The sequence below is a fragment of the Manihot esculenta genome, chromosome 9 (genome assembly GCF_001659605.2).
Source record: "Manihot esculenta cultivar AM560-2 chromosome 9, M.esculenta_v8, whole genome shotgun sequence".
In the NCBI taxonomy this organism is placed as follows: domain Eukaryota; kingdom Viridiplantae; phylum Streptophyta; class Magnoliopsida; order Malpighiales; family Euphorbiaceae; genus Manihot; species Manihot esculenta.
Genome location: NC_035169.2, coordinates 1,134,691 through 1,145,485, shown reverse-complemented (window position 1 = coordinate 1,145,485; position 10,795 = coordinate 1,134,691). Strand labels below are relative to the sequence as shown.

At 30.8% G+C, this 10,795-nt stretch overlaps 2 protein-coding genes across 2 annotated transcripts; both read right to left on the bottom strand.

Moving 5' to 3' along the window:
- Positions 1-754: 754 nt before the first annotated feature.
- On the bottom strand, positions 755-3,790 carry LOC110623005 (probable receptor-like protein kinase At5g24010). The gene has a single exon (XM_021767808.2). It carries the CDS (start codon positions 3,505-3,507, stop codon positions 1,027-1,029), a length of 2,481 nt encoding a protein of 826 aa, XP_021623500.2. The 5' UTR covers positions 3,508-3,790; the 3' UTR covers positions 755-1,026.
- A 2,058-nt stretch (positions 3,791-5,848) lies between these two features.
- LOC122724685 (probable receptor-like protein kinase At5g24010) lies at positions 5,849-8,841 on the bottom strand. Its single transcript, XM_043960409.1, has one exon. The coding sequence runs from the start codon at positions 8,800-8,802 to the stop codon at positions 6,121-6,123; it is 2,682 nt and encodes an 893-aa protein (XP_043816344.1). The 5' UTR covers positions 8,803-8,841; the 3' UTR covers positions 5,849-6,120.
- Positions 8,842-10,795: the final 1,954 nt, after the last annotated feature.

Below are 10,795 nucleotides of genomic sequence, written 5' to 3'. Positions count from 1 at the left end.
GGTACATATTATATAGTTATTTTTTAAGTTTTATTCAATTAATTAAATATTTCTTTGAAATAAATATGTTATTTGAAGTATGTTTTTAATTATCATTTTTAAATTCAATCATATATTATCTCCCTTAAATAATAAAAGAATTATAGAACTTATTTTTTAAAATTAAATTTCACATTTTTTAAACTTTTATTAACAAATACTTAAAAGGATGAAAATAATATTTGTAAGTTTAATAATATTTAAACTTTTTTTTAAAAACTTTTGAAACTTATGTATAAGATAATCCATCAAAAGTTAATAATATTAAATAACATCAACCACTATTGAAATGTAGTAAATTTTTTTTTTTTAAATATAGTTTTTTGACAGTGATATTAATAATATATGATAGTAAATATCAAAATTTTTAATTTATTTAATGTAATAAAATTTATTGATGCATAACTTATACTTAATTAATATTTGAGATCTTTAAATTTTTTTATTTTATAATTGAAAATTATGCATATTAATTAAATTTCTAATTATTATCTACAGTTAATTTCTTTATTTTATAACAATAGGTTGCATATTTAACAAATATTTTTTTTATATTATTTTAAATCTCAAGAGATAAAATAATATATTATAATTTATTTTTTATTAATTAATAATTTCAAATTCGAAATCTGAATATAATATAGAAAATATCTTGCTACTCTTAAGAACGAGTGTGAATTCATAAAAAATATATATATATTATTGTATATAATAATAATATAAAATATTTTAATATTCGAATAATGTGCGTACAACAACTAATTCCATTAAAATTTGAAGGAATTGATTTCGGTTATAAGCAGTTCCATGAAATTCAATTCCTAAAATTATATTCTAAAAAGTAAAACATACAAAAACATGAAATTCAATTGAATATCATAAAATTTTAGGGATCCGAATTGAACCAAGCACAGTGTAATGGATGCAAAATGGTAAAATGCATCTAAGTGCTGATTGTGGAGATTAACTGGGATCATCAATCATCAATTAGGAGAACATGGCCTTCGTGTCTGATTCATCGTCATCACCAATCTGCAAACAACCTTCTTCATTTGAGAAACTGTTATAACTCATCACAAAAGCTGACGAAACATCTGTTGTGCTGTCCTCGTATGGTTCTCTGGGGACTGCACTTTGTTGTAGCTGCAATGCATATTCCAAGTCCCAACACACATCAAGCATCGTAGGCCTCTTAGCTCCTTCAACCTCCAAGCACTTCTCAGCTATTTCACCAAACTTTCTCAGTGAGTTGGGATTAATCTCACCAGCCAGTGAAGGGTCCATAATTTTTTCTAGTTGCCCTTTCTTTTGCCACAACATCGCCCATTCAGCTAAGTTTATTTCCTCCCTCCTGGATGAGTTCACTATAGGAGGTCGAGCACAAAGCACTTCAAGCAGTACCACACCAAATGAGTAGACATCTGATTTATCAGTTAACTCAAGAGTTCTCACATATTCAGGATCAAGATAGCCAAAGCTTCCAATCAGACCCGTTCTGAAATGGTCTGGATCAGGTGGGCCTGCCTGTGAAAGACCAAAATCAGCAACTTTTGCCACATAATGTTCATCTAGCAAGATGTTTGTTGACTTAACATCTCGGTGAATGATTCCTCCATCAGAACCTGTGTGAAGATAATGAAGACCTTTAGCTGCACCTATGCAGATTTCAAGCCTTTGTTTCCAAGTCAATTTTGGTAGTACAGATGAAGCCTTTGAGTTGTTCTTCCAGGTGTACAGGTGGTCTCTCAGAGTCCCCTTTTCCATGAATTCATAAACCAGCGTCATCTCAGATCCTTCATAGCAGTACCCAATTAAGGAAACAAGGTGACGGTGGCAAATTTTGGATAGGACTGTAACTTCAGTCTGGAATTCTGGAAGACCCTGGCCATGGCTTGAATCGCTTCGTTTAACAGCCACCTTAATTCCATTGGGAAGAGTTCCTTTATAAACTTTGCCAAATCCACCCTCACCAATCAACAACTCGTTGTCAAAGTCCCTGGTAGCAGCAATTATATCAGAGAAAGGCATCTTTAACTTGAGGTTCAAATTTGGAACAGGGGAGGAATTGACAGTTGCTGAAGTTATCCAACTGTGAGGCCTCCCTCTCCCTGGAGGAACGACATCTTTCAGAAACAAAGCTTTAACAGGCTTAGCTCTCCTGCGTCTCAGACCAAATAGGAACAAGATTATCAAAATGGAAATCAAACCCACACCCCCAACTGACAAACCAATTACAAGATTGAGACGATTGCTTGGATGTCCGAATAGGAGATGGTCTGAATCCATGCTTGTATTTGTCATCAGAAACTCCATAATCTCCAATCCATGTAGAAAGGCATCTTTCTTTTCAGAATCAACGTTAGGGCCTATACTGAAATTCACATATCCAGAATCATCAGATTCAAGGACACAATCCCTGAAAATTGGAGCTGCCAAAGTACCAGCAGTAACGTTGGAAGGATCAATAACCCACTTAAACTTTGTATATATGTATAGATCAAACTTTAAAGTACCAGGTGAAACACTGAATGTGTCGCAGAAGTGAAGGCGGACAAGAAGCTTAGCTTTCTTTCTCACATTGAAACTCCAAGTTATGTTAGAAAAATTTGAAGCCCCACCAATATCCATGCTCACTTCTTTGCAAGTCCTGTACACGAGATCAGGGGCAATGTCTTCAACCGCTCCAGGAGCCTGATTAAGCTTACCATAATAAAAAGTACAGTTTTTCGCAGAAGACCCAGGAATTAGATAAGGATCATCACCCACCCAGTCCCTCCAGAAGGGATCATTCGATATTCTAGCGTCCTGTCCAACATCTATTCTATATAATGTCTGAAAAGCATTGGACAGCAGGAAAGTACCATTTACGGTTCCTAAGGGAGGGACTGCAACAGCATATTCATCCTTGATGATGTCCTGAGGAAGAATAAGGACTTCCAGGGCATTAACGAAAGCAAAAGAAGTCTCTGTATCAGGTTTGAAGTAAATTCTGAACTTGTCTGCATTGATAGTTAGAAAGAACTCTTTGATTACTGGTAAATGAGTAGTGTTCTTGACACTAAAATTTGACAAGAGCAAGAATTTTGAAGCGGAAACACTGAATAAAGCATCAGAAAGATTAGTCCCTTCGGAGCTGAAAGCGAGGAAATGAAAGCGTAACAAGTATGTGCCATTATCGGCGATTGTGAGCTCATAATATGATGGCTGCCTGTAAATTCTTGCGGTTTGATAGAGAGGAGAAGTACCTGCAGGTAATAATACTGAAGCACTGCTGATAGAAACACCATTTCCTGCAGAAAAAGAATCAGAATTTTTATCACCAACAAAAGTCCGGCCATCAAGAAGACTAACGGTGGACTCTGATCCACAGTTTATGGAGTAATTTGTTGCTGAAGTGTAAGCAGATGATGAAAGAAGAAGAAGATAAAGGAACTTGATGAGAAGGAGATGGTAAATAAACTTTGCCATTGAAATTTGATCTTTGTAAAGAGAGTGAAGAGAGAGAGCTGAGTCTATTGTGCATTAGCAGCAGCAGCAGCAACTCTCAAGAAGATGAATGGCAATCATTGAGCCTAACTGTCCGACCAAGTTGCAGAATATCATCCAATAGAAGTGTGAAAGGAGATAAGGAAGACTTCATGGTTGACTTGGTGTTCCTTTGTTGGGTTCTATTGTTGCAAAAAGCTAAAAGCTCTCCTCCAATTTCTTAATTTGGATTTTGCATAAAGTACAAAAGTACTCCTACTTAGATGTGACGAGTCTAGAATTTGAGCATTTTATAAAATTAATTTGGCTAAATTTTTTATTTCATTACAATATTTGTCAGGAAAGTTCAGTTTAACCCATTTTAATTGTTTGGCTAAACTAATTCAAAAGTTTCAATTTAAATTTCATTTTTGCTCAAAAAGAAAAATTATTTGCCCAAATTCCTTAATTTCTCAACTCACATCAAAGTTGTTGGAAATAATATCATTCACTACAAATTGAATTCAAATATTTTTTAAATTTTAAATATTTATTTCTTTTTATAAAATCATATACTATAATCTCATAAATAATTTAAATTATATAGTCGTTAAAATTATTTAAATTATATAGTTGTAACGATCCTAATCAGATGAGGCTTCTTAAATTCAATAATAATGAATGCAAATATAGCCGATGCAATCAAAAGCTTTTGAAAGCTTTTTTTTTTTAATTGTAATTTTAATAATATTTAAACTTTTTTTTAAAAGCTTTTGAAACTTATGTATTGGGTATTTCATAAACGTATGTATGAGATAATCCATCAAAAGTTGATAATATTAAATAACGTGGATTAATTTAAAAATATTATATTTTGTAATTACACTTTATTTATTGAATTTTAGTGTAATTAATAAATTAATTTTTTTATTTTTTAAATTGAACACTTAAATCTCTTAATTTTAATTCCATTCAAATTGAAAATTATTCTGTTCAAATAGCTATTAAAAAAATAAAATATTTATAATATTCCAATTAAATTGAGAAATCACTAAAAAAATCTAACACTCACACACAATCGAACGTTACTCAATTTCTCACAAACATTTTATCAAACACTATATATGCGTCAACTTTTTTTCTTACAAACAATAAAATATAGAACCAGTATTGTCACTGTCATTCTATACCTTAGAGCTAGAAAATATTGTTATTCACAGCATTAATTGATTATAAAAAAAATTGAATTTATCAGAATGCGAAGAATCATGTAGAATTTCAATTGAATATAACTTTGGTTGAATAGACAATAAAATAAATTAATATATAAAAAAAATATAAATATATATAAGTCCATAATAAAATATTATGTAAAAAAAATAAATTTTTATAAAAAAATATAAATATATATAAGTCCATAACAAAAATATTAAGTAAAAAATTTTTATTATCTCATAATAATGTTAGTTTATTAATTTGATAATTTTTTAAAATTATATCTAATATAATCTAATTAATAAATGTTATATATTTTTGTTTATTGAATAATTATATAGAATAACTATATATAATTGATTAAAATTATTATAAAAAATATTGGTTATAATTTTTTTAGAATTTATTTATTATTAAAAATAAAAATAAAATATATATGTTAAAAAATTTTATTTTATTGTGATTAATATATTATATTAAAAAATTATAAGAAATTAAAAAGTCACATACCAATAATAAAGATAGAAAAATAAAAAGTCACATATTAATAGCAACATAAAAAGTTAAAAAGTTATAAAAATTGTAATAAAAAAAATAATAAATTTCATTTATTATGAACATATTAATTAGTAATATTATTAAATATAAAAATATAATTTAAAAATAAAAATAAAATAAAATAAGAGTGTCACTCATCATAACTATAAGAATGCCACTTCAATTTTTGTATTCTCTATTTTAAAATCCAGTTATATATATATATATATAAATTTGAAATAAATTCTATAAAATTTAGATAATAATATTTTATGAACTAAAATATCTTTAACAAGTTTTTTCCTAGTTAATTAAATAAATAATTAAAAATTTATAAATCATTAAAAATATTAATGTTTATAAAATAAATAATTAAAAATTATTTTAATAAATAATTATATTTTTTAGTTTTTTAATATTATTTATAAATATTAAAAAAATAATAGATATTACTAAACAATCAATCATCTACTTTAACACTTTAGAGATAAAATAATATATTATAATCTATTTTTTATTAATAAATAATTTTAAATTCAAAGTCCGAATATAAAATAAAAAATATCTTGCCAATTTTAATAATAGACGTAAATTCATAAAAGAAAATATATTATTTTATATAATAATAATATAAAATATTTTAATATCTGTATAATATGTGGACAACAACTAGTTCCATTAAAATTTGAAGGAATTGATTTCAGTTATAAGCAGTTCCATGAAATTCAATTCCTAAAATTATATTCTAAAAGGTAAAACATAAAATTCAATTGAATTTCATAAAATTTTAGGGATCGGAATTGAACCGAGCAGAGTGTAATGGATGCAAAATGGTAAAATGCATCTAAGTGCTGATTCTGGAGATTATCTGGGACCATCAATCATCAATTGGGAGAACATGGCCTTCGTGTCTGATTCATCGTCATCACCAATCTGCAAACAACCTTCTTCATTTGAGAAACTGTTATAACTCAGAGTCATCACAAAAGCTGACGAAACATCTGTTGTGCTGTCCTCGTGTGGTTCTCTGGGGACTGCACTGTGTTGTAGCTGCAGTGCATATTCCAAGTCCCAATACACATCAAGCATCGTAGGCCTCTTAGCTCCTTCAACCTCCAAGCACTTCTCAGCTATTTCGCCAAACTTTCTCAGTGACTTGGGATTAATCTCACCAGCCAGTGAAGGGTCCATAATTTTTTCTAGTTGCCCTTTCTTTTGCCACAACATCGCCCATTCAGCTAAGTTTATTTCCTCCCTCCTGGATGAGTTAACTATAGGAGGTCGAGCACAAACCACTTCAAGCAGTACCACACCAAATGAGTAGACATCTGATTTATCAGTTAACTCAAGAGTTCTCACATATTCAGGATCAAGATAGCCAAAGCTTCCAATCAGACCCGTTCTGAAATGGTCTGGATCAGGTGGGCCTGCCTGTGAAAGACCAAAATCAGCAACTTTTGCCACATAATGTTCATCTAGCAAGATGTTTGTTGACTTAACATCTCGGTGAATGATTCCTCCATCAGAACCTGTGTGAAGATAATGAAGACCTTTAGCTGCACCTATGCAGATTTCAAGCCTTTGTTTCCAAGTCAATTTTGGCAGTACAGATGAAGACTTTGAGTTGTTCTTCCAGGTGTACAGGTGTTCTCTCAGAGTCCCCTTTTCCATGAATTCATAAACCAGTGTCATCTCAGATCCTTCATAGCAGTACCCAATTAAGGAAACAAGGTGACGGTGGCGAATTTTGGATAGGACTGTAACTTCAGTCTGGAATTCTGGAAGACCCTGGCCATGGCTTGAATCGCTTCGTTTAACAGCCACCTTAATTCCATTGGGAAGAGTTCCTTTATAAACTTTGCCAAATCCACCCTCACCAATCAACAACTCGTTGTCAAAGTCCCTGGTAGCAGCAATTATATCAGAGAAAGGCATCTTTAACTTGAGGTTCAAATTTGGAACAGGGGAGGAAATGACAGTTGCTGAAGTTATCCAACTGTGAGGCCTCCCTCTCCCTGGAGGAACGACATCTTTCAGAAACAAAGCTTTAACAGGCTTAGCTCTCCTGCGTCTCAGACCAAATAGGAACAAGATTATCAAAATGGAAATCAAACCCACACCCCCAACTGACAATCCAATTACAAGATTGAGACGTTTGCTTCGATGTCCGAATCGGAGATGGTCTAAATCCATGCTTGTATTTGTCATCAGAAACTCCATAATCTCCAATCCATGTAGAAAGGCATCTTTCTTTTCAGAATCAACGTTAGGGCCTATACTGAAATTCACATATCCAGAATCATCAGATTCAAGGACACAATCCCAGAAAATTGGAGCTGCCAAAGTACCAGCTGTAACGTTGGAAGGATCAATAACCCAGTTAAACTTTGTATATATGTATAGATCAAACTTTAAAGTACCAGGTGAAACACTGAATGTGTCGCAGAAGTGAAGGCGGACAAGAAGCTTAGCTTTCTTTCTCACATTGAAACTCCAAGTTATGTTAGAAAAATTTGAAGCCCCTCCATTATCCATGCTCACTTCTTTGCAAGTCTTGTACACGAGATCAGGGGCAATGTCTTCAACCGCTCCAGGAGCCTGATTAAGCTTACCAGAATAAAAAGTACAGTTTTTTGCAGAAGACCCAGGAATTAGATAAGGATCATCACCCACCCAGTCCCTCCAGAAGGGATCATTCGATATTCTAGCGTCCTGTCCAACATCTATTCTATATAATGTCTGAAAAGCATTGGACAGCAGGAAAGTACCATTTACGGTTCCTAAGGGAGGGACTGCAACAGCATATTCATCCTTGATGAAGTCGTTAGGAAGAATAAGGACTTCCAGGGCATTAACGAAAGCAAAAGAAGTCTCTGTATCAGGTTTGAAGTAAATTCTGAACTTGTCTGCATTGATAGTTAGAAAGAACTCTTTGATTACTGGTAAATGGGTAGTGTTCTTGACACTAAAATTTGACAAGAGCAAGAATTTTGAAGTGGAAACACTGAATAAAGCATCAGAAAGATTAGTCCCTTCGGAGCTGAAAGCGAGGAAATGAAAGCGTAACAAGTATGTGCCATTATCGGCGATTGTGAGCTCATAATATGATAGCTGCCTGTAAATTCTTGCGGTTTGATAGAGAGGAGAAGTACCTGCAGGTAATACTGAAGCACTGCTGATAGAAACACCATTTCCTGCAGAGAAAGAATCAGAATTTTCATCACCAACAAAAGTCCGGTCATCAAGAAGACTAACGGTGGACTCTGATCCACAGTTTATGGAGTAATTTGTTGCTGAAGTGTAAGCAGATGATGAAAGAAGTAGAAGATAAAGGAACTTGATGAGAAGGAGATGGTAAAGAAACTTTGCCATTGAAATTTGATCTTTGTAAAGAGAGTGAAGAGAGAGAGCTCTGAGTCTGATGTGCATTAGCAGCAGCAGCAGCAACTCTGAAGAAGATGAATGGCAATCATTGAGCCTAACTGTGCAACCAAGTTGCAGAATATCATCCAATAGAAGTGTGAAAGGAGATAAGGAAGACTTCATGGTTGACTTGGTGTTCCTTTGTTGGGTTCTATTGTTGCAAAAAGCTAAAAGCTCTCCTCCAATTTCTTAATTTGGATTTTGCATAAAGTACAAAAGTACTCCTATTTCGATGCGACGAGTCTAGAATTTGAGCCTTTTATAAAATTAATTTGGCTAAATTTTTGATTTCATTACAATATTTGTTAGGAAAGTTCAGTTTAACCCATTTTAATTGTTTGGCTAAACTAATTCAAAAGTTTCAATTTAAATTCCATTTTTGCTCAAAAAGAAAAATTATTTGCCCAAATTCTTTAATTTCTCAACTCCATCAAAGTTGTTGGAAATAATATCATTCACTACAAATTGAATTCAAATATTTTTTAAATTTTAAATATTTATTTCTTTTCATAAAATCAAATACTATAATTTTATAAATTATTTAAATTGTATAATCGAAACCATCCTTATTATTTTTTTTATTATAAATAAACTTTTTAAATTCGATAACAAATGCAAATATAGGCAATGCAATCAAAATATAGCTTTTATATTTCTTTCTTCTTCGTCTTCTCTCTTTCCTCTTTCTTCGGTTTTTATATTTTTAACCTTTAAATATGTTTAATTTTTATACCCTATTTCAATCCTTTAAATTAAATTCTTTAAATTCAATGGTATTTTTATCGATTCTTTAAATCAAATTCTTTTTAAATCGGATAAAAATTAAGAAGTTAAATTTTATAATTTTAATTTAATTTTTTAGTATATTCATTTAGTCCAATTAAGAAGCTTAATTTCTTGATTTTTTTATTAAAATGGAATTAAATTGAAACTTTTAAGTTAATTTAGACAAAAAATTAAAAATAAGCTAAACTGAAATTTTTCAATAAGTATGTGGAACATTAACCCAATTTTATTCTATGTTTTAAAAATTTTTTTTCTCATTTCTTCATTGATATTTAGGCAATTTATAAGAGCCAAAAAAATTACATATATATTCTGGTTAAATGCAACAATTTAAAAATTATTCTTGTTTATTTATTTTTTAATTGTTTATAATAATATTAGTATAAATATTTTAAAAAATATTTATTTTTGTAGTTTTTCACCGTCGATTTAGCTTGTCTCATCATTTAAACGGTATTTGAATCTCTTACTCATAATTTCTTATAATAACAATATTATCAACATATATAATAAGAAAAATAATGTCAATTTTTAATTGTCTGTAAAAATCTGAGTGATTGCACTTGTTGATCTAAAATTTTGAACTATTTTACTAAATTTATCAAACTAAATACAAGAACTCTACTTTAAACTAGACAAAATTTTCTACAAACGATAAACTTTTCCATATTCTCTATAAGCAACAAAACTATTTAGTTGCTCCATATACATTTCTTCTAAAGAAAAATATTCTTATATCTAGCTAATGTAACAACCAATGCTAAGAAGTCGCTGTGAAAATAAATAACAGAATATAAATAATTTTGGCCATAGGTGAAAAGATGTCTGAATAGTCTACTCCATAAATTTATTTATATCCTTTAGTTACAAATTTGGCCTTAAACCAAGCCACATAACTATATGGATTGACTCTGATAACAAAAACTCATTTGCATGCTATACCTTTCTTGTCTGGCAATAAATCTATCAAATTCCATATATGATTATCATCCAAAGCTTGTCTCCTCAAACATTGTGTCATGCCGGCCAAAATGAGATGGGGCTTCTTTGACTATTTTAAGTATGAAAATAAAATCTAAGGAGACAATTAAAGAGCTAGATGAGGGAGATAAATGATCATAGAAAATAAAATTGGCAATAGAGTAAGTGGATATATACTAGCGTTTAGACTGATAAGGATATCAAAATCACTCAGTATTTTAGGTGGTGGTTCTAATGGCGAATAAGATACTGGTATAGGACATGTACCTCTACAAGTTAGGGAAAGGAAGGTAAGTGGTTCATCTATAGTAGAACTTTCTCTATCGCCTCTCCTTATGAATTGTCAGTT

Coding starts and splice junctions, on each gene's coding strand:
- LOC122724685 (XM_043960409.1), bottom strand. CDS start 8,802: ATGAAGTCTTCCTTATCTCCTTTCACACTTCTATTGGATGATATTCTG.
- LOC110623005 (XM_021767808.2), bottom strand. CDS start 3,507: ATGGCAAAGTTTATTTACCATCTCCTTCTCATCAAGTTCCTTTATCTT.